The sequence below is a fragment of the Montipora foliosa genome, chromosome 9 (assembly GCF_036669935.1).
Source record: "Montipora foliosa isolate CH-2021 chromosome 9, ASM3666993v2, whole genome shotgun sequence".
Classification (NCBI taxonomy): domain Eukaryota; kingdom Metazoa; phylum Cnidaria; class Anthozoa; order Scleractinia; family Acroporidae; genus Montipora; species Montipora foliosa.
The window spans coordinates 49,328,024-49,355,523 of NC_090877.1; the positions used below are offsets into that span (position 1 = coordinate 49,328,024).

At 39.2% G+C, this 27,500-nt stretch overlaps 4 protein-coding genes across 16 annotated transcripts in view; 3 read left to right on the top strand and 1 right to left on the bottom strand.

Annotated features, from left to right (window-relative positions):
* The window catches only part of LOC137970926 (gamma-glutamyl hydrolase-like), a 7,472-nt gene extending 1,296 nt beyond the window's left edge, over positions 1–6,176 (top strand). For all 3 annotated transcript variants that reach the window (XM_068817591.1, XM_068817590.1, XM_068817592.1), the window contains 8 exons: positions 648–759; positions 1,044–1,094; positions 1,768–1,852; positions 2,176–2,341; positions 2,495–2,601; positions 3,849–3,942; positions 4,348–4,485; positions 4,955–6,176. In XM_068817591.1, coding sequence (XP_068673692.1) covers positions 648–759; positions 1,044–1,094; positions 1,768–1,852; positions 2,176–2,341; positions 2,495–2,601; positions 3,849–3,942; positions 4,348–4,485; positions 4,955–5,088 — 887 coding nt within the window. In that variant the 3' untranslated portion in view covers positions 5,089–6,176. The remainder of the gene's footprint in view (positions 1–647; positions 760–1,043; positions 1,095–1,767; positions 1,853–2,175; positions 2,342–2,494; positions 2,602–3,848; positions 3,943–4,347; positions 4,486–4,954) is intronic.
* Positions 6,177–9,642: 3,466 nt separating this feature from the next.
* Positions 9,643–20,000, top strand: LOC137971357 (gamma-glutamyl hydrolase-like). 2 transcript variants are annotated; one of them, XM_068818192.1, is made up of 10 exons: positions 9,643–9,698; positions 9,942–10,013; positions 11,589–11,700; positions 11,985–12,035; positions 12,704–12,788; positions 13,117–13,282; positions 13,434–13,540; positions 14,789–14,882; positions 15,288–15,425; positions 15,899–20,000. In XM_068818192.1, exons 1-10 carry the CDS (start codon positions 9,650–9,652, stop codon positions 16,030–16,032), a joined length of 1,008 nt encoding a protein of 335 aa, XP_068674293.1. In that variant the 5' UTR covers positions 9,643–9,649; the 3' UTR covers positions 16,033–20,000. The 2 variants fall into 2 exon arrangements, with proteins under 2 accessions (XP_068674293.1, XP_068674292.1); XM_068818191.1 differs by lacking the exon at positions 9,643–9,698 and having other exon boundaries at positions 9,870–10,013.
* LOC137971358 (coiled-coil domain-containing protein 166-like) lies at positions 17,169–26,379 on the bottom strand. Its single transcript, XM_068818193.1, has 7 exons — positions 26,210–26,379; positions 25,822–25,875; positions 25,236–25,290; positions 24,549–24,693; positions 22,186–22,265; positions 21,583–21,759; positions 17,169–20,972 (listed from the first exon to the last, which is right to left on the bottom strand). Exons 1-7 carry the CDS (start codon positions 26,368–26,370, stop codon positions 20,694–20,696), a joined length of 951 nt encoding a protein of 316 aa, XP_068674294.1. The 5' UTR covers positions 26,371–26,379; the 3' UTR covers positions 17,169–20,693.
* The window catches only part of LOC137971355 (alpha-L-iduronidase-like), an 18,037-nt gene continuing 16,872 nt past the window's right edge, over positions 26,336–27,500 (top strand). For all 10 annotated transcript variants that reach the window (XR_011117003.1, XR_011117002.1, XR_011117004.1 and 7 more), the window contains exon 1: positions 26,336–26,937. Coding sequence is in view for 7 of the 10 variants with exons in the window: in XM_068818187.1 (XP_068674288.1) it covers positions 26,451–26,937 (487 nt within the window). In the remaining 3 variants the exon portion in view is untranslated. The remainder of the gene's footprint in view (positions 26,938–27,500) is intronic.

Consider the following 27,500-nt stretch of genomic DNA (forward strand, 5'->3'; position numbering starts at 1 on the left):
TTTTTGTTTAAGGTGATCGACGGACATAGATGACAAAAAGGTTGAACCTAGTCTGTTAGCCACGCCTAAGGAATCATCGATAATCACCACACCATCGAAGCACGCTGCTGAATGAAGGCGAATTTTTGTAATATTTAAATAGAGACCAATTACCAATATTGAAAGCTAATCGATTTTTCAGATGAGTGCTTACTTAGAATGGGCGTTTAGACTTAAAACACAGTTTATCAGCACTATTCAAAATGGGTGCTTAGACCTAAATACGGTGCATGCATGGTTGGATGACTCGGATGGTCATCTGAGATGGCTTGCACCCACTGATCTAAATTTAAATTATATGGGTATTACCCATTTAGATTGTTTAACACTGGTGCTTCCTGCCACGGGGCTTCCATTCTGTCATAATCCTCCCGGGTGGGGGGTGGGGGGCATTCGCATAACATGGCCAAACCAATGCAGGGTGTTCCTTAATATTATAATTTGATAATTTATCCCTTTTTTTATACAAGGACACCTGATTCAGAATGGCGGGCAAGGCAACAGTATCCCAGATATAAATCAACAAATTAATTGACGATCGTAGTAAACGTTAGGCATTCACTCTTATGAGCAAGTTAATGTCTTTTTTAACTCGTTTTGTTTTCAAGGAGTGCTCACTCAAGAAACCGATCGAAACGTAACCATATTTGGAAGTCAATATATTGCCGCATCTTACGTGAAATTTATCGAGTCTGCTGGAGGAAGAATGGTTCCTATTTTGTATCCTTTGAAATTTCCATTCGTTTACAACCAATTAACGAATTAATATCTTGTCTCACACGAGGTACATGACTGAAATCCAGTAAAATGACGATACAGATGGCCGGATATTTTGGATTTAAGAGAAAAACTCACGGAGACTTCGAATTCGTGAGCCTAGAAAGGTGTGCAAAGCATGCAGTTAGACGGCCATGGTCTTTGTAACAATTTAGAGCTGCCAGGAACAACAACATAAACGCACTTAACAAATAGTATTCTTAAATGAATTCTTAACCAAAACACAGCATCGATTCCACGGAAAAACAGATTGAAAAGCAGTTCAATTCTTTGAATGGGTAAGTGCGTGAGCATGGTCATGGGGTGAAACCTGTATTTCCTCTTGTGGCCGACTGATGCGAAGCATTAAAGAATAAAGATAAGCAAAATGTGTTTAAAAGGACAATGATAGAGTGACTAATTTATACGAGTGTAGGGACCAGGGATAGGTTCAAATATGTTAATTCCTGGGAATTAATTAATTAACGCCCTAACCCAAGCTAAACTGGTATAAAATAGTCACTCAAGTTTTTTTTTCTTTTGTTACGCTTATCTTTGTTTCTAAACGTTAACTAAATTTAAGCCATTTCGAATATATTAATTTAAGCGCCGAAATAAAGCCTACATGCATGTAGTAATTTGTTTGCTGGGAAAGAATTATCTTAGATTGTTGCCTTGTCAGTTTGGGATTAATCAGAATAGCACCTACAAAGTGAACACATAGCTTAGCTGACTGGTGAGAACAAATTCAGATGTCTAGATCTCAGATGTTTGGTATTCAGTCTCAGGCTTATTTCAGTTCCTTCAGACATGGTTTGATGCCACTGTGGTTAGAAGATTATGAGTACAACATCTAAAGTTACCATTCACCGGTGATGAATGGGTCTGTAAGTTGTATTCGTGGTTTAATGGTTTTAATATAAACGTGGAACTTACCCATTTCTCTTATTTATTCCATATATTGAAACATAGGGCCATTTTCCCAGGAGGTCACCGACCACTGCGTCATACAAATTACACTCGGGTGGGAAAGCAGATATTTGATTTGGCTCTTAAGGTAAGCTGTAAGGACATCTTTGTACTGATAAATGAGAAAAAATGTAGAATCTATGAGCTTTCAAGGTGAAAATTGTTTCTAAGAAATCAGTCAGGTTGTATGTTGGGAAGGTGATGCCCTCTTCTAGACCTCTTTTTGTTTGCCAGGGCCTGAAACCAGTCCTGCACTACTGAGGAACAAGCAAGAGTTGAGAGATCTTACCGGCTGAAGCTTGAAAAACCCTCCTTATCCGAGATCGTGCTATTTACATTTTCATTACAAAAATACAGCGCAAAATACAACGTTGATTGTGACTGCTTATCTCTGAAATGCTTTTCCTCTAGGCTTTTGACAACGGGGACTTTTTTCCTATCTGGGCGGAATGTCTTGGTTTTGAGCTGGTTGCTATGCTGGTCAGCAGGCCGGATTTGAGTCATGGACAACTTCGCACAAATCTCTTTACTGAAGTTGATGCAAAGAACGTCAGTCTAAAGCTTATCCTAGCCAAAGGTTTGCTGCATGATTCTTAGAGGGCCTCATATTAATTGATATATATATAATTACTCGTGTGATGTCTTACGAATTTTACGGAATGCTGAAACATTTCAAAATTTCGTTTCACCACTGGTGATATCAACGCATTTACCTTTGATTTTTTTCAAGACTATATTAAAGCCGCCATGTGGAAGTCTGCTCCGCCATATATCGTAAAGTATTTAAGTAATAATTCAGTGATGTATAACAACCACAGATTGGCACTCACCCCTAAGGTTAGTCTCGACTTCATCTTTGTACGTTGTGTGTGTGTGTTTTTTTTTGTAATGGTCGTAGGTGGTTTTCACATTACGTCATCACCGCCATGTTGGTGGACGCAAACAAAAGATCTCGCATTTTCCCCACTCCTTTTGTTTGTCCACATGTCCAGCAACTGTTTATATTACATCATTGTTACCCGTGTCTGAAGAGATTGGTTGCAAACCATCTTTCTGTCATACCGATTGCTGCGGAGTTGCAACTGACCTCTTTAACTTTCCCATTTCCCATTTTCTGACCACGTGATGTTTCCAAGGGAATTTTCCTTTTGTTCTTTCATAAGGTTGCATAAATATGCACGTGCATAAGACGACATTTGAAAGAAACTGTTCCCTAGAGTAACATCACGTCGTCTGAAAGAAAAAGCTGAAGAGGTCTATTGGGTCATTTCGCTGAGAGTCAACTTCAACGCCCGTAGTTGAGGTTCCGAATTTTGACTTTTGAGTACAAAACCTCGATTTCGCTGATTCTGTTATCGCTGTTGTTGTTTTGATTTTGCAACATACGGGTACCTTTTACACTCGTGAGCTTACAGGGTCACGGGTTAAGGATTCTGGAATATTTCTTTAAGAAGACAATAGGCTAGTTTCGAATTGTGCAGCAACAAAAAAGCAGCGATAACAGAATCAGCGAAATCAAGGTTTCCTACTCAAAAGTCAAATTTGAACCTCAACCATGAAAGTTGAAGTTGACTCTCAGTGAAATGACCCAATAGACCTCTTTAGCTTGTACTTTCAGACCACGTGATGTTAATCTAGGGAACAGTTTCTTTCAAATGTCGTCTTATGCACAATTTTAAGCCAGCCTATTCGGGCGACTTTCATTCATAACAATTTCCTTTTAAGTATCATAAATATCAAATTTAATGGTACATATAGTCCGTTGAAATGTAAATGATTAGAAAGCATGAAATGTGTAAAGAGAACAAGAGAAGATAGATCGACATTTTAGTGGCAAGTGGAATATCAATTCAAATTCAAAATCACAAATCAAAACAAAACAACGAATAACCGTTAGTTAGCTGATGCCGATTGAAGCACCTACGTTCCTTTGGTCACAAGTAGTGTTTTTCGTTAAGGGCGTGAATGTAATTTCTTGTGACTAATTTTAAAGGTAACCTAAAATTGCACAATTTGAGTCCAAAGAAAAATAGTAAAAATAAGATAGTCCGACGATTCACCAGTTACGTTCCTCCCTGCCGCAGACCTACGACAAGAACAAACTTCTGAACAACTTCTTTAGAATCCTTGGGACCAGCAAGGACCGAAAAGGAGTGGAATTCATTGCAATGATGGAAGGTATACGAGTTGTGTCATTTCCTGTTGTAACTCTGACATTTAGCAGGTTTCAGTTTTTGAATCAATTAACTCTTTGATTTGCTTAAATTGACCGCGTTTACACTATGTAAGCTTTCGAGGAGAAATTGGGGGGTGAAGAGTACACATCGATTCTTAGTAATACTTTTCTTATGCTGTGGAGGGAGCTCACTGTAATAACCCCCTGTGGTCTCAAAATATGTTCCTTCAACACGAAAAATGTTCCTTGTTACTACTATTTTAGCCTTTATCAGTAAGTTTTTTTTCCGCAAATAAACAAACTGAAAGAGGTGCATCATCCACATCCAGATGAACTGTCATCGGCGTAGTTCATATTGACGAGATGCCTCAGTATTTTACATAACAAAGCAATGGGATTGCTTGCAGGTAAACAGTACCCAATATATTTGCTCCACTGGCATCCTCTAAAGGCACAATTTGAATGGCGGCGAGACTTGGACATCAAACATTCCATGAAAGATGTGCTTGCTGGTCAATATTTTGCGAACTTCTTTATGAAACAAGGTCAGTTTTTTGTCACTACTCCTTTGTCTTTAGTGAGCTTAAGATACTCAACGAGTGACTTGGGTTTTCAAATTTCTTTTTCTTTTCTTTCCCGTGTTCGTTTTTGATAATTCTAACTGTTCTAACGTTGGCGTCCACCAAAAGAAAAACTAGTCCTTTTTTTCCCAGTGACCAACTGTGTGTTATAAGAATATGAAATGACCTGGAAGCCACTTAAACTTTCATTTCCTCGCGAGGGCTTGTTTTCTAAGGTTGAGTAGATGCCTTGGGAAACCAAACCATCCCTATTGACAACATGGTTTGACCACGGGCTCCAGTTCTGTTCGATTTTTTTTCTCATCCAGTGGTCCGTTTGAGGGTACGTTTTGAATGAGTCTTGTTCTAAGCGGAGCAATTCACTTTTTAACGCCTTTGTCACGAAAGTTCTCAAGGTAAGTCTAACATATGGTCACTCTCAATTTGTCCATAGCAAGACGCAGTGGTCATCACTTTCCCAGTGTAGCAGAAGAAAGAGCTGCGCTAATTTACAACTACAAAACCACTTATGTAGAGGATTACTTGTCAGTGATTCAAGCTTACTTTTTTTATAATAATGTTCAGTAAATTAATTACAAGAAAATACAACATACAGGTTACATCTTGTTACTTGGGCGCGTATACGGAATTGACGCACACTAAATGATTACGTATTATAGATCAGGCCCGTGCAGAAGCGTCGCAAAACCGACTGGACCAGGGGAATGCCGTACAAAACACTATTCCATGCTTTAATTTATTAAATTTAAATATTGTAATTTTAATCTTGAAAGTTTCAATAACATTAATGTTTTATTCAGATAATCGGAAGTACAATTTTAAGCACAGCACCAAGATAAGTGAAAATGCCATTTCTGACAGTTGTAGCCTGCGAAATTGGCAGAAATGGATATTTTGCCGGCACGGACCAGAGGACTGGGTCCGGTTGTCTGGTGGGGATTATGGGTAATTTGTCGTATAAATAGTGAACCGTTAGGGATTTAAATCAGTCTAGGTTCAGCTTCCGTCGCCTACTTTTTTGTTACATTTTCCCCTTAGCCTCCATGGGGTAGTGGCACTTGCATAGGGTTTGGAGAATACGTTCCCTCATTCCCGAAGGATTTCGGGTTTTCGTATCCGGCAGCTGCCCAGTGTAATTTTCTTTTAACAAGTTTTTAGGAGGTCAGTACCATTAGGTATGCTAACGTATTGTTATGCTAGGAGTTTTTATGCATATGGTAAGCAAAATTAAACCGGCTTGTGGCGCTTGCTGTCACACATGCCCATGCCCATGTTTCTCTGTCAGTAACATCAAGTATGCTAACGTATTCAAAAATTTGGTTTTGTCAACGGAGTTGATAGATGTAAATTGGCCACCGTACAGAGATTCTAAAAGCTGACGTTTCGAGCGTTAGCCCTTTGTCAGAGCGAATCGGCTCACACAGCACCACAGTTTCTTTAGAAACTACCCCTTCTTTCATATGCTAACGTATTGTTATGCTAGAGCGGAGTTTGTATGCATATCGAAAGAAAAATAAACCGGCTTGTGGCGCTTGCTGTCCTACATGCCCATGTATCTACACAGTTGTGTTGTGATTGAGTTAGTCGTGTTGTGTCTGATTGGATAGTGGAGTCAAAATTGCAGTTTAGTGTCTTAAGGTGATTCAAACCGGTTTCAACAATTTGGAAGGCATGCGCTTTTAGAAAGATAAACATTGTTTCCCTTAATGACAATGTTATGGTACCATGTGAAACACCAATAATTGATTAACAAGATCCACATATTAATGTCACGTTAAAATTACCATGACAACAAAGGAAAAACCATCTAAAAAAGCACTATACTTTGTGTTTAAGCGTTTATATCTCAAAAACGAAGTCGGTGACCAACATTTTTTATTGAGCGCCTCCTTAGAGAAACGATCAAGCTAAACAGAACACGATGAAAAACCAGAAATTACAGGAGTTTTAAGAGGTCTTTCTTGATTGATCGGTATTAAACTTATGGTTCCAGTCTCCAGCGCTCGTTTGGAACAGGGCTACTGGCTTCGTTTATAAGATTGCGGTCATGCTACACTAATACCAGAGCCATTTTTACTTTAATTTATGCACTCGGGCCTTGAATTGAGTAATACAACAAATCAAGGAGCCGTAACTAACAGCGCGACCCGAGAAAACCAAGCTTGTAAGAATTATGATACTTCTTCGCCGTTAAATTAAGAAGCAAAGTTGTAAATACGGCCCATATGGAGGTATATCTATGACAAAATTCAATGATCAGTATTTGAGATAAAATCGTCCAAATCATGAATGCATCAATCCAAAGCTGCATCGCAACAAGCCCGGCCGATTCTGCAAATGGCCATCACAGAAAGAGGCATCACGCAAATAGCCATAACGCGAATAGGAATAACGCAAGTAGACATCACGCAAAAAGGCATGACGCGGAGACGCATAACGCAAATGACCATGGCGCAAAAATGATAATGCAATGAGGCATAAAGCAGGGCCATAACGCAGAGGCATAACTTAAACAGGAAGAAAAAGTTCGATAGCGATTATATGTTCTTTCCCTTGAACAATCAAATGACTTTTTATTAGAGCTGAAATTATTTACGGAGCACACAGCTAGTCTCAATTCTTCAAAGGGCCTTTGCGTTATGGCTATTTCACATTATGCCCTTTGCGTTATGAATATTTGCGTTATGCCTTTCTGCGTTATGCCCTTTTTGCGTTATGCCTCTTTGCGTTGTTCCTCTTCACGCTATGGCTATTTGCGTTATGGCTATTTGCATTATGCGTCTCTGCGTTATGGCTGTTTGCGTTATGGCTTTTTGCGTTATGCCTCTTTCCGTGATGGCCATTTGCAGAATCGGCTTCTTGCCATTCAGCTTTGGATTGAAGCATTCATGATTTGGACGATTTTATTTTAAATACTGATATTGAATTTTGTCACAGGTATACCTCCATAGGCCCACTAAATTGGCCAATCACAGTGGGCGCATTATCTGATAGTGGATCCGTCGACCGATAAATTTCTTGAATTAAGGAAATGAACATATTTGAACCTTGCATACGGCTGGCGCGCCTGAAATTTGAATTGACCAATCAGGATTCAGCAGGCGAGAGAAACTTCACTGTTCTGACTTCAATTAAAATTAACAGAAATAGGATTGAAATAAGGTCATTTATCTCACTGGAGATGACATTAAATATTCAGGAAAAGGGACTTACAATTTCCAAAACCATATCAGATTGTAAAAAGTGAAAAATATGAAATATTTTGTGTCTCCAAGCTTGCAATTTGGCGTCAAAAATGGGTCACCGGCTTCCGGCATTGCAACTCGCTCTTTCTTCGTGGAGTGTCGCCAGGTAGGGTAATAGTTATTTTGAGCAAAATATGCTGTTACTCGTCAAATTAAACCCGGAATTCTCAACTTAACTATTAGAAGAGGCCAAGGCAACTTTAGCCTTTATTTTTGTTAGCTATTTTCGTGTCGTTTCGGTAGGAAAGCTAAGTTTTGACTGCCGCTCGTACTGCGGGCGCAGCCGCCGAATGCAAGGAAGTGCGGTTTACAGACGAAATGTAGACGTAATCCTGGCAATTAACTGGGCAATTAAACTTTTCTTACGCGGGCATTTCCGTCAGAAACCGTTTGGGAATTACAGGAGCGTGATTTGATGTGGTATTCCAAATTGCATTCAAACGTTTGAAATAAACTCTTACAACTTTCCTTTTGATACAGTAAAATGGCAAAATGCCCGTCCTTGAAAATTATGCCTCGCTTATTGTACCTCCAAAGGCTGGTTTTCACTAGCGACGGAATCGGTGTCGGATTCGTATTCGGAGTAGTAAGAGCGCTAAGCGGAGTCATAACCTCGACGGAAACGGAGTCGGAATAAACAGAACGTTCTCATTTTCTTCCGACTCCGCTTATGGCTCCGTCGCTTATGATCCAGTGAAAACTAGATTGTCGGAGTCGGAAGCACAGACTCGTTACGCAGACTCCCTTCATCTATTAAAAGAGACTTATCTGATGCTGACCCTGTAGCTGTAATCAATCCTGCATTCTCACATGTGAAAGATAAAAATGATATGTTCACGGCGCGCGGTGAAGATATGATTTTTTAGTGAAAGGAGAAATCCTGGTATTTCATCAGTATCTGTATAATATATTATTATTATTATTATTATTATTATTATTATTATTATTATTATTATTATTATTATTATTATTATCATTATCATGATCTGGAGGTGCACTGTCGCTACCATTGATATCATCGAGAATACTCTTTACAAATTCCTGACTTGCTCTGCCCTGGCTGAGCACTCTTAGCAAAGTCTGATCCTTGGCCAAACCCTAACCCTAACCCCTAACCCTAACTAGCGCTGTGGTTATCAATAGAAACCCGGCGAATGCCTTTGCTCGCCACCAGAAGCAACCTTTAATCGCTTAAAGGGAAATTCAAGCCGGTAATTTTTATAAAATGTGTGACGAAACCAACGACATGTTTTACAACATACCGCAAATTGGTTTTTTACCAACCTTTCCCACATTGTCTGCGATTACCCATGAGATAATATCAGGCAACTAATGGCCGACTTTTAATGCCTTTCATTCGACGTTGTTCTCTGTTTTGAACAGGAATTTGTCAAAACGTTAGGGTTCTTTGTGTCGCATTGGCAACCACTGGTGAACTCCAATCCAGCATTTCTACACGGACATTCCGCACTTCTCATAGTCTTTACGACTGCACGTATTCTTGCAGGAATAAATCTGTTGATTCAACGTCAGCTTTTTTTATAACGGAAACGCAAATAAAAATAGTAATAAAACCCACTACTCGATCTATGCTAGACGCAGGAAGATGGCATCTCTATTCCATTTCTAGGTCTAGTTGACTTCTATGTTCAGCTATAGGTGAACTGTAAATATTTACAGCTTACGTTGGCAGTGATCCCGACAATTAAAATTCTTCTGCTCGTATTTTCGTATCTCTCGGCGTTCTTCATTTTTTGGCTGTTCCCTGCGGCGATTTTCTTCGTCTGTAGCTGGTTTTTTGTCACGCGTCACATACTCAAGTGTAATCGGACGCAATTGGAGAAAAAGACTCCCGCGCTGGCCACATAGGCAAAAACGTAGGCATGGCTGACAAGAATCCTTTAATGCCAACTAAAGTTCGCCGTAAACAAGGTACTCTAGCTTAATTGTTGAGCACCTCAGAGTCTTGGCCACTTATTTTGATTTCTTATGTGCTACCGGAGGGTCCAACTCAGATACGGATCAAAAACAAAAGCGACATTGGCCCAGTATACCTGTTGATAGGCCACCATTACGGGTGACAGTCGTTTCATTCTCGAAAAATCCTTAACATGACGAACTTTGGTAAAACTGAAATCATAATTGTTATATTTATCTTGATAAAAATGTCAAAAGCAACAGTAATGGACATCTTTACGGAAATTTTTGAGTATGGTGTCGATGAGAAGACTGACAGGCCAATCGTAGGTAAGTGACTTGTTATTGATAATGATAGAGTCAGGTGTACTGGAAGGAATCAGTTCAGTTTCAGTTTAAAAGAATCTCAGTCACGTCAATAACGATGAAATAGGCCAACTAAATGACAAATTGAAATCTTTTTGGCTATAACAAAATAGATTAGAAACCTAAAAGTTTATCACTTTTGTCAATCAGAACTGAATGGATTATAAGAATGGTATTCTCAATGCCGTAAAAGTTTTACTCATTTTAATATTTAAAAGAGGCCTGTGGCCGGTTTCTCGAAGCCTGGAGGCGCTAACCGTTGGTTAACAGATGTCAAAACCTATAGGTTTCTATGGTATTTAACGCTGGATAGCGCTATCCATGCTTTGAGCAACCCGGGCCTGGTTGATATTATCGGTTCTCACTGTAACACGAGCATTTGTGAGTCAGAAAGCAAGAGAAGAGTTAAGTTACAAATTTTAAGCGAGGAACAGTTCTCTGCCTTTTTAAAGTTGCACTAAAGTTGAGCACCATTGAGTGGAGGAATGACGTTCTCCCAACGGATTTCCTTCCTATCCTTAGTCTAAGGGTCAAATTTGGCAAGGTGAAATGCATAGGGTGGAGATGTTAGAAGGAGATGCAAGCAAAATGTGTGGTCTATGATTAAAAGATCAGCATTTACAAGTGGGGTTAGGCAGATGGAATACCATCCATTCAACGCTTTCTCTGCGAACGTCCAATTGGCCTCCTGCACCCTTGTTACACAATCTAGATGGGTAATACCCATATAATCTAAATTTAGATCAGTGGGTGCAACCCATCTCAGATGATCATCCGAGTCACCCAAGCAACTCAATAAATATGCATTTCCTCTTTCACTTCAATTACATGAAGTTTACCCTATACTAAGAAATTTTCTCGTCAGGAAAAAAAAAGGGAAAAAAGGATTTTTTTGTTTAAGATGATCGACGGACATGGATGACAAAAAGGTTGAACCTAGTCTGTTAGCCACGCCTAAGGAATCATCGATAATCACCACACCATCGAAGCACGCTGCTGAATGAAGGCGAATTTTTGTAATATTTAAATAGAGACCAATTACCAATATTGAAAGCTAATCGATTTTTCAGATGAGTGCTTACTTAGAATGGGCGTTTAGACTTAAAACACAGTTTATCAGCACTATTCAAAATGGGTGCTTAGACCTAAATACGGTGCATGCATGGTTGGATGACTCGGATGGTCATCTGAGATGGCTTGCACCCACTGATCTAAATTTAAATTATATGGGTATTACCCATTTAGATTGTTTAACACTGGTGCTTCCTGCCACGGGGCTTCCATTCTGTCATAATCCTCCCGGGTGGGGGGTGGGGGGCATTCGCATAACATGGCCAAACCAATGCAGGGTGTTCCTTAATATTATAATTTGATAATTTATCCCTTTTTTTTTTATACAAGGACACCTAATTCAGAATGGCGGGCAAGGCAACAGTATCCCAGATATAAATCAACAAATTAATTGACGATCGTAGTAAACGTTAGGCATTCACTCTTATGAGCAAGTTAATGTCTTTTTTAATTCGTTTTGTTTTCAAGGAGTGCTCACTCAAGAAACCGATCGAAACGTAACCAAATTTGGAAGTCAATATATTGCCGCATCTTACGTGAAATTTATCGAGTCTGCTGGAGGAAGAATGGTTCCTATTTTGTATCCTTTGACATTTCCATTCGTTCACAACCAATTAACGAAATAATATCTTGTCTCACACGAGGTACATGACTGAAATCCAGTAAAATGACGATACAGATGGCCGGATATTTTGGATTTAAGAGAAAAACTCACGGAGACTTCTAATTCGTGAGCCTAGAAAGGTGTGCAAAGCATGCAGTTAGACGGCCATGGTCTTTGTAACAATTTAGAGCTGCCAGGAACAACAACATAAACGCACTTAACAAATAGTATTGTTAAATGGATTCTTAACCAAAACACAGCATCGATTCCACGGAAAAACAGATTGAAAAGCAGTTCAATTCTTTGAACGGGTAAGTGCGTGAGCATGGTCATGGGGTGAAACCTGTATTTCCTCTTGTGGCCGACTGATGCGAAGCATTAAAGAATAAAGATAAGCGCAATGTGTTTAAAAGGACAATGATAGAGTGACTAATTTATACGAGTGTAGGGACCAGGGATAGGTTCAAATATGTTAATTCCTGGTAATTAATTAATTAACGCCCTAACCCAAGCTAAACTCGTATAAAATAGTCACTCAAGTTTTTTAATCTTTTGTTACGCGTATCTTTGTTTCTAAACGTTAACTAAATTTAAGCCATTTCGAATATATTAATTTAAACGCGGAAATAAAAGGCTACATGCATGGAGTAATTTGTTTGCTGGGAAAGAATTATCTTAGATTGTTGCCTCGTCAGTTTGGGATTAATCAGAATAGCACCTACAAAGTGAACACAGAGCTTAGCTGACTGGTGAGAATAAATTCAGATGTCTCAAATGTTTGGTATTCAGTCTCAGGCTTATTTCAGTTCCTTCAGACATGGTTTGATGCCACCGTGGTTAGAAGATTATGAGTACAACATCTAAAGTTACAATTCACGGGTGGTGAATGGGTCTGTAAGTTGTATTCGTGGTTTAATGGTTTTAATATAAACGTGGAACTTACCCATTTCTCTTATTTATTCCATATATTAAAACATAGGGCCATTTTCCCAGGAGGTCACCGACTACTGCATCATACAAATTACACTCGGGTAGGAAAGCAGATATTTGATTTGGCTCTTAAGGTAAGGTGTAAAGACGTCTTTGTACTGATAAATGAGAAAAAAATGTAGAATCTATGGGCTTTCAAGGTGAAAATTGTTTCTAAGAAATCAGTCAGGTTGTATGTTGGGAAGGTCAGTGATGCCCTCTTCTAGACCTCTTTTTGTTTGCCAGGTCCTGAAACCAGTCCTGCACTACTGAGGAACAAGCAAGAGTTGAGAGATCTTACCGGCTGAAGCTTGAAAAACACTCCTTATCCGAGATCGTGCTATTTACATTTTAATTACAAAAATACAGCGCAAAATACAACGTTGATTGTGACTGTTTATCCCTGAAATGATTTTCCTCTAGGCTTTCGACAACGGGGACTTTTTTCCTATCTGGGCGGAATGTCTCGGTTTAGAGCTGGTTGCTATGCTGGTCAGCAGGTCGAATTTGAGTCATGGACAACTGCGCACAAATCTCTTTACTGAAGTTGATGCAAAGAACGTCAGTCTAAAGCTTATCCTAGCCAAAGGTTTGCTGCATGATTCTTAGAGGGCCTCATATTAATTGATATATATAATTACTCGTGTGATGTCTTACGTATTTTACGGAATGCTGATACATTTCAAAATTTCGTTTCACCACTGGTGATATCAACGCATTTACCTTTGATTTTTTTCAAGACTATATTAAAGCCGCCATGTGGAAGTCTGCTCCGCCATATGTCGTGAAGTACTTAAGTAATAATTCAGTGATGTATAACAACCACAGGATGGCACTCACCCCTAAGGTTAGTCTCGACTTCATCTTTGTACGTTGTGTGTGTGTGTTTTTTTTTGTAATGGTCGTAGGTGGTTTTCACATTACGTCATCACCGCCATGTTGGTGGACGCAAACAAAAGATCTCGCATTTTCCCCACTCCTTTTGTTTGTCCACATGTCCAGCAACTGTTTATATTACATCATTGTTACCCGTGTCTGAAGAGATTGGTTGCAAACCATCTTTCTGTCATACCGATTGCTGCGGAGTTGCAACTGACCTCTTTAACTTTCCCATTTCCCATTTTCTGACCACGTGATGTTTCCAAGGGAATTTTCCTTTTGTTCTTTCATAAGGTTGCATAAATATGCACGTGCATAAGACGACATTTGAAAGAAACTGTTCCCTAGAGTAACATCACGTCGTCTGAAAGAAAAAGCTGAAGAGGTCTATTGGGTCATTTCGCTGAGAGTCAACTTCAACGCCCGTAGTTGAGGTTCCGAATTTTGACTTTTGAGTAGAAAACCTCGATTTCGCTGATTCTGTTATCGCTGTTGTTGTTTTAATTTTGCAACATACGGGTACCTTTTATACTCGTGAGCTTACAGGGTCACGGGTTAAAGGATTCTGGAATATTTCTTTAAGAAGACAATAAGCTAGTTTCGAATTGTGCAGCAACGAAAGAGCAGCGATAACAGAATCAGCGAAATCAAGGTTTCCTACTCAAAAGTCAAATTTGAACCTCAACCATGAAAGTTGAAGTTGACTCTCAGTGAAATGACCCAATAGACCTCTTTAGTTTGTACTTTCAGACCACGTGATGTTAATCTAGGGAACAGTTTCTTTCAAGTGTCGTCTTATGCACAATTTTAAGCCAGCCTATTCGGGCGACTTTCATTCATAACAATTTCCTTCTAACTATCATAAATATCAAATTTAATGATACATATAGTCCGTTGAAGTGTAAATGATTAGAAAGCATGAAATGTGTAAAGAGAACAAGAGAAGATAGATCGACATTTTAGTGGCAAGTGGAATATCAATTCAAATTCAAAATCACAAATCAAAACAAAACAACGAATAACCGTTAGTTAGCTGATGCCGATTGAAGCACCTACGTTCCTTTGGTCACAAGTAGTGTTTTTCGTTAAGGGCGTGAATATAATTTCTTGTGACTAATTTTAAAGGTAACCTAAAATTGCACAATTTGAGTCCAAAGAAAAATAGTAAAAATAAGATAGTCCGACGATTCACCAGTTACGTTCCTCCCTGCCGCAGACCTACGACAAGAACAAACTTCTGAACAACTTCTTTAGAATCCTTGGGACCAGCAAGGACCGAAAAGGAGTGGAATTCATTGCAATGATGGAAGGTATACGAGTTGTGTCATTTCCTGTTGTAACTCTGACATTTAGCAGGTTTCAGTTTTTGAATCAATTAACTCTTTGATTTGCTTAAATTGACCGCGTTTACACTATGTAAGCTTTCGAGGAGAAATTGGGGGGTGAAGAGTACACATCGATTCTTAGTAATACTTTTCTTATGCTGTGGAGGGAGCTCACTGTAATAACCCCCTGTGGTATCAAAATATGTTCCTTCAACACGAAAAATGTTCCTTGTTACTACTATTTTAGCCTTTATCAGTAAGTTTTTTTTCCGCAAATAAACAAACTGAAAGAGGTGCATCATCCACATCCAGATGAACTGTCATCGGGGTAGTTCATATTGACGAGATGCTTCAGTATTTTATATAACAAAGCAATGGGATTGCTTGCAGGTAAACAGTACCCAATATATTTGTTCCACTGGCATCCTCTAAAGGCACAATTTGAATGGCGGCGAGACTTGGACATCAAACATTCCATGAAAGATGTGCTTGCTGGTCAATATTTTGCGAACTTCTTTATGAAACAAGGTCAGTTTTTTGTCACTACTCCTTTGTCTTTAGTGAGCTTAAGACACTCAACTAGTGACTTGGGTTTTCAAATTTCTTTTTCTTTTCTTTCCCGTGTTCGTTTTTGATAATTCAAACTGTTCTAACGTTGGCGTCCACCAAAAGAAAAACTAGTCCTTTTTTTTTCCCAGTGACCAACTGTGTGTTATAAGAATGTGAAATGACCTGGAAGCCACTTAAACTTTCATTTCCTCGCGAGGGCTTGATTTCTAAGGTTGAGTAGATGCCTTGGGAAACCAAACCATCCCCATTGACAACATGGTTTGACCACGGGCTTCAGTTCAGTTCGATTTTTTTTTTTTCATCCAGTGGTCTGTTTGGGGGTAAGTTTTGAATGAGCCTCGTTCTAAGCGGAGCAATTCACTTTTTAACGCCTTTGTCACGAAAGTTCTCAAGGTAAGTCTAACATATGGTCACTCTCAATTTATCCATAGCAAGACGCAGTGGTCATCACTTTCCCAGTGTAGCAGAAGAAAGAGCTGCGCTCATTTACAACTACAAAACCACTTACGTAGAGGATTACTTGCCAGTGATTCAAGCTTACTTTTTTTATAATAATGTCCAGTAAATTAATTACAAGAAAATACAACATACAGGTTACATCTTGTAACTTGGGCGCGTATACGGAATTGACGCACACTAAATGATTACGTATTATAGATCAGGCCCGTGCAGAAGCGTCGCAAAACCGACTGGACCAGGGGAATGCCGTACAAAACACTATTCCATGCTTTAATTTATTAAATTTAAATATTGTAATTTTAATCTTGAAAGTTTCAATAACATTAATGTTTTATTCAGATAATCGGAAGTACAATTTTAAGCACAGCACCAAGATAAGTGAAAATGCTATTTCTGACAGTTGTAGCCTGCGAAATTGGCAGAAATGGATATTTTGCCGGCACGGACCAGAGGACTGGGTCCGGTTGTCTGGTGGGGATTATGGGTAATTTGTCGTATAAATAGTGAACCGTTAGGGATTTAAATTAGTCTAGGTTCAGCTTTCTTCGCCTACTTTTTTGTTACATTTTCCCCTTAGCCTCCATGGGGTAGTGGCACTTGCATAGGGTTTGGAGAATACGTTCCCTCATTCCCGAAGGGTTTCGGGTTTTCGTATCCAGCAGGTGCCCAGTGTACTTTTCCTTTAACAAGTTTTTAGGAGGTCAGTACCATCAAGTATGCTAACGTATTGTTATGCTAGAGCGGAGTTTGTATGCATATGGTAAGCAAAATTAAACCGGCTTGTGGCCCTTGCTGTCACACATGCCCATGCCCATGTTTCTCTGTCAGTAACATCAAGTATGCTAACGTATTGTTATGCTAGAGCGGAGTTTGTATGCATATCGAAAGCAAATTAAACCGGCTTGTGGCGCTTGCTGTCCTACATGCCCATGTATCTACACAGTTGTGTTGTGATTGAGTTAGTCGTGTTGTGTCTGATTGGATAGTGGAGTCAAAATTGCAGTATAGTGTCTTAAGGTGATTCAAACCGGTTTTAACAATTTGGAAGGCATGCGCTTTTAGAAAGATAAACTCTACAACATTGTTTCCCTTAATGACAATGTTATGGTACCATGTGAAACATCAATAATTGATTAACAAGATCCACATATTGATTTCACGTTAAACTTACCATGGCAACAAAAGAACCATCTAAAAACGCACTATACTTTGTGTTTAAGCGTTTATATCTCAAAAACGAAGTCGGTGACCAACATTTTTTATTGAGCGCCTCCTTCGAGAAACGATCAAGCTAAACAGAACACGATGAAAAACCAGAAATTACAGGAGTTTTAAGAGGTCTTTCTTGATTGATCGGTATTAAACTTATGGTTCCAGTCTCCAGCGCTCGTTTGGAACAGGGCTACTGGCTTCGTTTATAAGATTGCGGTCATGCTACACTAATACCAGAGCCATTTTTCACTTTAATTTATGCACTCGGGCCTTGAATTGAGTAATACAACAAATCAAGGAGCCGTAACTAACAGCGCGACCCGAGAAAACCAAGCTTGTAAAAATTATGATACTTCTTCGCCGTTAAATTAAGAAGCAAAGTTGTAAATACGGCCCATATGGAGGTATATCTAAGACAAAATTCAATGATCAGTATTTGAAATAAAATCGTCCAAATCATGAATGCATCAATCCAAAGCTGAATGGCAACAAGCCCGGCCGATTCTGCAAATGGCCATCACAGAAAGTGGCATCACGCAAATAGCCATAACGCGAATAGGTATAACGCAAGTAGACATCACGCAAAAAGGCATGACGCGGAGACGCATAACGCAAATGACCATGGCGCAAAAATGATAATGCAATGAGGCATAAAGCAGGGCCATAACGCAGAGGCCTAACTTAAACAGGAAGAAAAAGTTCGATAGCGATTACATGTTCTTTCCCTTGAACAATCAAATGACTTTTTATTAGAGCTGAAATTATTTACGGAGCACACAGCTAGTCTCAATTCTTCAAAGGGCCTTTGCGTTATGGCTATTTTACATTATGCCCTTTGCGTTAAGAATATTGGCGTTATGCCTTTCTGCGTTATGCCCTTTTTGCGTTATGCCTCTTTGCGTTGTTCCTCTTCACGCTATGGCTATTTGCGTTATGGCTATTTGCATTATGCCTCTTTGCGTTATGGCTGTTTGCGTTTTGACTTTTTGCGTTATGCCTCTCTGCGTTATGCTCTTTCCGTGATGGCCATTTGCAGAATCGGCTTCTTGCCATTCAGCTTTGGATTGAAGCATTCATGATTTGGACGATTTTATTTCAAATACTTATACTGAATTTTGTCACAGGTATACCTCCATAGGCCCACTAAATTGGCCAATCACAGTGCGCGCATTATCTGATAGTGGATCCGTCGACCGATAAATTTCTTGAATTAAGAAAATGAACATATTTGAACCTTGCATACGGCTGGCGCGCCTGAAATTTGAATTGACCAATCAGGATTCAGCAGGCGGGAAAAACTTCACTGTTCTGACTTCAATTAAAATTAACAGAAATAGCATTGAAATATGGTCATTTATCTCACTGGAGATGGCATTAAATATTCAGCAAAAGGGACTTACAATTTCCAAAACCATATCAGATTGTAAAAAGTGAAAAATATGAAATATTTTGTGTCTCCAAGCTTGCAATTTGGCGTCAAAAATGGGTCACCGGCTTCCGGCATGGCAACTCGCTCGTTCTTCGTGGAGTGTCGCCAGGTAGGGTAATAGTTGTGTTATTTTGAGCAAAATATGCTGTTACTCGTCAAATTAAACCCGGAATTCTCAACTTAACTATTAGAAGAGACCAAGGCAACTTTAGCCTTTATTTTTGTTAGCTATTTTCGTGTCGTTTCGGTAGGAAAGCTAAGTTTTGACTGCCGCTCGTACTGCGGGCGCAGCCGCCGTATGCAAGGAAGTGCGATTTATAGACGAAATGTAGACGTAATCCTCGCAGTTAACTGGACAATTAAACTTTTTCTTACGCGGGCATTTCCGTCAGAAACCGTTTGGGAATTACAGGAGCGTGATTTGATGTGGTATTCCAAATTGCATTCAAAAGTTTGAAATAAACTCTTACAACTTTCCTTTTGATACATTAAAATGGCAAGATGCCCGTCCTTGAAAAGTATGCCTCGCTTATTGTACCTCCAAAGGCTGGTTTTCACTAGCGACGGAATCGGTGTCGGATTCGTATTCGGAGTAGTAAGAGCGCTAAGCGGAGTCATAACCTCGACGGAATCGGAGTCGGAACAAACAGAACGTTCTCATTTTCTTCCGACTCCGCTTATGGCTCCGTCGCTTATGATCCAGTGAAAACTAGATTGTCGGAGTCGGAAGCACAATGCTTGGAATTGAGCATTGTGATTGGTTTATTCTTCCGATTCTGCTTCCGACTCCGACAATGCAGTTTTCACTGGATCGTATCACTTTGCGCTTCTGATTACGACTCCGACTCTGTCGCTTGTGAAAACCAGCCTTAAAGGAACAATGTATTAAGGACATACATTTGAATTGCGGAAATGAAACAAGTTAAGGACGGTGCCTACTAATTCAAAGGCATTTTTGCGCGACTTACTGAATATGCGGAAAAAGCAAATCTTAACAAGTGTTATTGAAATCCAAAAAGAAAATTGCATGCATTTTTCGAAGATAATTAATACAAAGCTTTGAAATACAAAGCAATGTATGGCGTTCATTTTCAAATTGAAGCTTAATTATCTCAGAAAAATGCGTGGTTACCCTAATTTTCTTCTTGGATACCAAGAGAACTTGCTAAGTTGCGCTTTCTCCGCCTAGTTTTGAATCGCGTAAAAATATCCCTGTATTAATATGCACTACCCATTGGAAATCCGAGTATCTTGAGATGCGCAGAAGGTATGCGCAATAACAATAGTAGGCACCGTCCTTAAGTTTTGAGATCATCGCAGTTATGAACGCTACTTTAGCAGTAACGAAAGGAAAGCCTGAAAAATTCAGGTTTGTACTCTACCAATGGAGGTATCAAGTCAACTGGGAGCTGGTCATTTTTACTGTATGTGAGTACGTAAATGAACCCCGTCGATGATGTGGTGAAGCAAAAATGTATTAAAAACATACATTTGAAATGCGGAAATGAAACAAGTTAAGTTTTGAGATCATCGCAGTTATGAACGCTACTTTAGCAGTAACGAAAGGAAAGCCTGAAAAATTCAGGTTTGAACTCTACCAATGGAGGTATCAAGCCAACTGGGAGCTGGTCATTTTTACTGTATGTGAGTACGTAAATGAACCCCGTCGATGATGTGGTGAAGCAAAAATGTATTAAAAACATACATTTGAAATGCGGAAATGAAACAAGTTAAGTTTTGAGATCATCGCAGTTATGAACGCTACTTTAGCAGTAACGAAAAAACGAATTTTTCAGGCTTTCCTTTCGCTACTGCTGAAGTAGCGTTTATAACATTGTACCTGTTTAGCTTTCGCACCAAATTTAATAATACACTTCACAAATCTTATCGTGAAGCCATAATTTATCACCCTGATGACAAACGACAATGACATGGGTCAAGACTTCCATTAATGTCGTCAACAACAGTCGTTCTCAGGAATACACGTACCCGGCTATTTCCATTTCAGCAAAGTATGTCACGACTCCTGGCTCTGAAGAATTTTCACTGCCTTCCGACATTAAATAACAAATGGCATGGAATAGTATCATCGTGACCCAATCAGACAGCAAGTGGGCCATGTGTTTCTACTTCCTTGTCGTCGGTTTATTTCCGCCCTCCCCATCCTTTTTATCATCGGTTATACCAAAGTTTTGATTCAACCTGATCTGTCTTGATCCTCTCAGTTTCTTTAGGTCTCTACTGTACTGTAACTCTTGGGTCAGTCTCTTGTGCTGTTCTTCAAGTTCTCGTCGATGTTCGTGCAAGGCTCGTGTTCGTTTAATAAGTTGTAATAACTCTTTCCGTAAAAGGCAGTTTTCATCTTTGATCCTCCGAGTATGTTCATCGAGACACTGTTTCGCTTCCTGAAAAGCAGCAGTCAACTTATTAGCTAGCTCACTTTAGACATGCGGTACAGTTTGCATGTATTTGAACGCCATTTGCTACCTTGAGGGTAAAAACCAAAATCTAATGAATGTAACTATTTTATAAATGAATTCAGATAATTACTTTATTGTAATTTCCTTTTGTACCTTGCAAATTCTCTTTCTCCATTTCATGAAAGAATTTTTCCTTTTTGTTTTATGGACCATACAGTACGTTCCCATGTTCCACGCAATAGAATAAGCTCACAATTCAGAAAGATATTTTCTCTGAAAGGGTGCAGGACAAATATTGAATCAAATGTAACCAAATGGCAATCGGAAAAAAAGTCGTGAATAGAGAGACGAAAGGCCAAACCAACTTGATTTGTATTTCAGTCGATCACAACGCACGCCAAAGAATCAAAGGAGCTAACAACAGCATGAGGAGGAAAACGCACGTTACTGGCACAGAACGTTAGAAACCGACGGAAACACCCTCTTGCACAAAACAAACACTGATGCGCTTGCTAATATAATATGCCAAAAAAAAAGCTAAAAAAAAAAACAGACAAATAAACACAGATAGAATGATAATTGAGCCAGTGCATACTTGAGAAGCCTGTTGTGCCATTTCCTGTATTTTTTCATCTGATTCCTTTTGATAGGAGCGTTTTTCTCTTAGAAACTGTGATTTAAGTTTCTGTATGGCTTCAGAATGCTTTCCTCTCATGGTATGAACTTCCTGCTCCAGTCGCGCAATCTCTGCCTTCTGGTCCCTCTGAAGAGTCTGTTTAAGTGTCAAATAAATGCGATCGTTAATAACATACATCGTGTTCAGAGTGCAAAACCCAACTACTCGTATTCGAAACTACGATTTGCGGATACTATGGCACATTTTTCACATCAAGGATATAGATGATGCGATTTCCCGCTTATCAGTGTTGTTCCCACAGAGGTATTCTGTCACAATATCTTTCCCGAGTACCCTTTTGCTACACCAAATGAAACAGTGCTCTATTAAGACGCGTTAATAACCAACTTTCAGACAGAAAACTGCCAAACCTTTGAACTAACGATATTTCAAATCAAACAGAGGAATAATAATTACTGTGAACTTAGCACTTTAGGTGCAACGGACTCACAACTTGAATGGAAACGAGGCAACGTTCTCCTTGATAACAAGGTAAAGTGCGCACAAAAACAAGTTAAATACCTGATACTCTTCCAATTCGGCCAGTTCACTGTTTGTCAAAGCAAGTTCAGCCTCCTTCTCAAGCATAACCTGCTTCAAAGCTAGAAGAGTAAGAAAAAATCCGTTACTTGATCATTGCTTCTTCACATTTCAGTCCTCAATCTCATTGACCTGGGTTTTATGATGACCGAATATGCGTGCAACGAAAACACAAAAGCTCGTTTCCGGTCACGCGCAAAATTCTTTACGCGGGATGACGTAGTCAGTCCGCGTTGACATTTTGGTCTTTGGTAGTTTTCATCGGAGTCACAAATTGTGGTGTTTTTTTTCACTTTCCCGTGTCCCGTGCCCTTGGCCAAAGCTTAAGGGACGTCGCGAAAATTTTGCGATTTTATAGGTTGCAAGTATGAATCAAGTTAGGTTGCAAAGTACAACTCAAATCTTCAGGAGAAGTTAAGCGTCTCCAATTTCGACCGCTAAATAGCTTTGTTATTCTGATTACGCGGGATTCCTGTAAGGCGGACCGCGTAGTATCTTATTCTTATTTGAAGTCACAAATCGCACGTTTTTTTGAAGTTCCCGTACCCCGTAGAACCAAGTGGTCTCTTTGTTTCGAATGGAAGTCGGAGAAGTGGAATCTCGTCGGCCCGAAGAACACAGCCATAAACTAGCTTCAAAAGCTCTCATCGTCTTGACATTCCACCTAGATCATTCTCGAACGTTGCGCCAATCATTGCTTTCCTTCATCGCCGGCTGAGCAGGGATTTAAGCTTGGAAATCTCACACCAATGTTTCCGTAAAGCGTCCACTGAATGGGGTTAATGTACGTCGTATCTCACAGATTTTTTCATCGTGACCCGTAGGAGGAAAACAGCCATAAATTTTTAAGTTATCAAACGAAGATTTCAACCAGGCACCAAGCACTTTATCTAAACACCAAATTTGAAGCAACTTTCATATGTACGATTTTCATTACATTCAGAAAACCAGCCAGTTCTCACTCAGATCAAAGGGTTGCACTCTTTCGAAGATGTTACGGTTCATTACCTAGAGTACCTTTTTATCGATCATCGCTATGTTAGTGTTATGTTTATCGTTTGTTATTTTGCACACTACATAATCAGGATAATTATAAACTAGCAATAAAAATAAAGGATTAGTGAGGTGCGTTCGAGTCCTGCCTTGTTATCGACGATCGAGGCTTCTGAAGGTAGTTGTATATTTTGGGGAGAATCGTTTTGTACCGCTTTCTAGTAATTGTTCAGTAATTAAGGTATCGCACCAAACGTATTTATGCAATATCAGCGTTATGGGATTTCCATACACTCCGAGCAGCGTGACTTCCAGTGTCCGCGAAGGTATCACCGGCCGGTCCCCTATCCAAGTTCTAACCCCGCCCAACAGGGTTCAACTTCAGTGGACTAACGGAAATGGGCTCCCTTACTACTCTACGTAGACAATGACAGTAAACGTTGTATCTGTACATATATAACAAAACATTTTTCATTTACAGTGACTGAAATGAATTTTGTGAACTTTCAAAAATGTTCCTTAATTAGGAAATAGACCAGTTGCGATATCGAGGCCCAGGGGAATAAACTCATACAAATCCTTATTTTCATTCCCCAGAGCCTCAAAATCATGTTCATTGTTTTAACTTGAATTTTCATATATTGAAGTTAGTCTATTGCTCTCGTGACACTTGAATGAATGTTGGTGAGACTTGAATGTTCCTTTACAACACCAAAGACTAAAAATGGCCCTTTCCTGCCGTCAAATTACAGATCCTCACAGGAATCACCCTTTGGCGCCCTGATCAGTTTTTCAATCTATTTCATGTAAGAAATTCCTTGTGCCCTCGCGCCAGTCTGTTGCAACTCCACACAATCTGGTTTGTCAGTGTAAACAGACTGTGATTATCGCTGCCCATTAAAAGTTTAATAAGTTTGTATGCAGGGATGGCGGAGCAGTAATACTACTTGCCTCCTACCAATGTGGCCCGGGTTCGAATCCCATACTCGGCGTCATAAGTGGGTTGAGCTCAAGGCCTGCTTGCTCGCAGGCTACGTTAGGAGATCCAAATTTACCCAAATATAATTGAGTACATTTGCTTTTTGTTTTTTTTAAAGTTATGATCTGATTGGATCTACATTGAATCAATAGAATACAATTTAGAATATTCAGGGTCAGTGATTAGAATGGATGCATTCTGGGGAATGTGGCCCTTTAAAAAAGCCACGCTACTGCCTGAAAATTTTTGGTGTCTGTAGGATCTTTGTGGTATTTCATCCTTAAGTGGTTAATTCACTTTCGGGATATTACTTTAAAAAGAATGGCATATCATGGGCTAAAATCAGCCTAACAGTGAATCATGAAAGCATTACATTGTTTCTTGTCTTGATAATCTTTTAACATCTGTTCTCTTTGTTGCCTGATGTTTTCCAATTCTTGCTGATTACTGTCGCTGAGAGATATTATAGTTGTCTGCCTTTTCTGTGTCTTTTTAGCCATGTAAGACATGTACTCATGCTGAAAAAGTAAAACATACAGTATGTAGCTTTGTTTTGAGTAAACACTGAACCAACTTACGGCTGTGTCACTCATTTGACTTGGAATTCTCCTAAGCCAGACAGCGTCATCCTAAATTCAGTCAGTAACGTTTCAAAAAACTTTAATACCTACATCACTGATCAATGCATAAATAGGTTCTAGAGTGCAATGGAAGTTATAGGTTGCAATATGAAAGTTGCTATGGAAACACAGCGATGGGGTAATTTTGTTCAGTATATAATAAATAAAAGAAGTGTATAAACTTGCTCATACCTTTGGTGATTTATGGTCACTGGTGTTTTGAAAGTACTCAAATTGCACTTGCCAAGGATTCTGAGAACTTTCAAAACATCAATTGTGCCCACAAATCATGAAATACATGTACACTCACATTCAAATGATTTCCTCCACATATCTTCTTTTATTAATAACTATTGGATCTCAGTTTGTCATGAAAGAATGTGCAAACAATACTGAGACAACTCACCAAAAAACTCCAGATGTCTCAATAAGACACTTACACTTTCCAATCTTGTTTGTTGTGCCTCTTCTTGAAGCCATTCATTTTCTTTCCTCCTGTTTCCAAGCTGTTAAGGAGCTATGATCATGAAGTACAGAGAAAGCCCTATGACCTTGGATTTGGAAGCATGTTATAAGGAAGTACATGTATCTGTGGTTATGTGAATCCAGGGGCTGACTCTCAGTCGTGGTCTTTCAATATAATACCAGCATGATTTTTCAGGGAATAGTCTATTTTACAGAGAGGGTAAATATTTAATCAATTCCCAGGTTTGAAAAATGCCAGAGAATCCATGACAGCTGAGTACCGGCATCTGTGCAAGCCGTGTCTGTATCGATCATTTTCCCACACTGTTAGTAAGTCAGTGGGCTGACTGCTTTACAAATTTTCAACAAAGAATGAGATCAAACAAACATTAAAACATATAAGATTGAAGTTACAGAAGACGGAATTGAGAACTTCTAGATCCAAAGCTACACACAAACCATATCCTGTTCAGATAAAGGTATAGTGACTTTATGTTCTGGATGGAGCCGTGTGCCTTTCACAACTGAGAATACAATCCTTTTAAGTAGCTTGAAGGATACAATTCCTCTACGTCTTTCTTTAAATTTGATAATTTTTCAGTCAAAACCTCCAGTCTGTAAATGGAACAAAAAACAAGTAACATGGCTCTAGCTAATTAACAACAGATCAGTGCCGAAAAACTTAGGATACCTCGTACATGTCCGTCAAATAATTAAAGCACAACATGCGGCCGTCTATAAAAAAATGGAGTGGATCTGAAACTTTAAGTTGAAGTCGTAGCATATTAAGAGTCATTAAGCTTAAATGAACCAAGCAAAGATTTTAGAATTTCCTTTTTTTTTTTTTTTTTTTTTCATTTTTCGTCAAAACGCATATAAAGTAAGCTTACGTAAGCTTACCTTAAGCATTGAGTTTATTAAAACGCTTCGAAAAAACATTTAATCTTACTCTTTTCTTAGTTCCTGCTCCCTGTCTGAAGGATTAATTTTTCCCCCTCCCTCCTCGCCATCTGTGTCACCTTTGATGCTTCCTTTAGCCTTCTTTTTGCCTTTCTTTTTGGCTGGCATCTTCAAAGTCAAAATAAACAAATGCAGTCGCCTTGGACTCATTTATCGCCCGCGATTGCATAGCGGTGAACAGTATACGTCATGTGACCGATGCATAGAAAGACCAAGTAAGTGGTTTTGTAATGTGGGTCGGAGCTCTTACCGCAGTGACAGTTGCGGTAATATTTGTTCCCCTGATAACTCCAGGGCAGCAACTTGACAATGTTAGTGTATCATTGGATGCTGGTGCAGTTGTCGGTCCCTTGCGGCATTTTTGGGAAAGCACAGGCTTTTGCCCTCCAGATCCGCATCAAGAGTCCTATAGGTTTATACTATCCAACGATGAAATTCAAAATCTAGCTTACATTGGTTCAGTGCCTAAACAAGGAATAAAGCAAGTTCGAATACATTGGCTGTTGGATTTGGTTACTTTCAGAAGAAATGAAGACAAGAGTGTAGTTTATAACTTTACATTTCTGGACCATGTCATGCACTTGCTTATCCAGAATGGGTTGAGGCCTGGATTCGAACTGATGGGGAACCCATCAAGTTTCTTCACAGATTTTGACGACATCAAACAAATTTATGCCTGGAGGGATCTTGTCGCTAACCTGGCAAATCATCTGATAGGTATTTAGAATGTACGATTTATTCTAATGCAATTTCGGAGAAGGGACTCTGGGTCTCATAGGGGATGCAACAGGTTGTAGGTATCAGTCTCACATGGCAGTAATAATTAATAATAATTACATTTATATAGCGCAGACCTCTATATGAATATATTCAGTCGCGCTTCACAATATTTTAAAATAAAATTATGTCAAACTGTCACGTGAACTAAAAACATAAGAAACTATTAAAAACTACAACCATATACCTATTTAAAAGCTAAATTAAAAATGAGACATGAGTAGAAAAACCTATTTAAAAGCTAAATTAAAAAAATGAGTTTTAACAGCAGTCTTAAAAGTGTCCAATGTCTTTATGTTGCGAATTGTTGAAGGTAATGCATTCCAAAGATAAGGTGCAGCTGACTGGAATGCACGATCGCCAAGGGTTGGACGGGTCTTAATGCTAGGTAACTCAAGTAATAAAGAGTCGTTTGACCTAAGGGAGTATCTGGATTGCTTTTTGATGCAAATTAAATCAATCAGGTAATTAGGAGCTAGACCGTATAAACACTTAAATGTCAA

Excerpts from the sequence above, each read along its gene's own strand:
- LOC137971357 (XM_068818191.1), top strand. The coding sequence starts at position 9,878 with ATGACGAACTTTGGTAAAACTGAAATCATAATTGTTATATTTATCTTG. Across the intron at positions 10,014-11,588 it reads GACTGACAGGCCAATCGTAG|GAGTGCTCACTCAAGAAACC; the intron begins GTAAGTGACTTG and ends TTTGTTTTCAAG. Across the intron at positions 13,283-13,433 it reads AAAGCTTATCCTAGCCAAAG|ACTATATTAAAGCCGCCATG; the intron begins GTTTGCTGCATG and ends ATTTTTTTCAAG.
- LOC137971358 (XM_068818193.1), bottom strand. The coding sequence starts at position 26,370 with ATGAGTCCAAGGCGACTGCATTTGTTTATTTTGACTTTGAAGATGCCA. Across the intron at positions 25,291-25,821 it reads AAGAAAGACGTAGAGGAATT|GAGGAAAGAAAATGAATGGC; the intron begins GTATCCTTCAAG and ends GCTTGGAAACAG. Across the intron at positions 20,973-21,582 it reads TGGCACAACAGGCTTCTCAA|GAAGCGAAACAGTGTCTCGA; the intron begins GTATGCACTGGC and ends GCTGCTTTTCAG.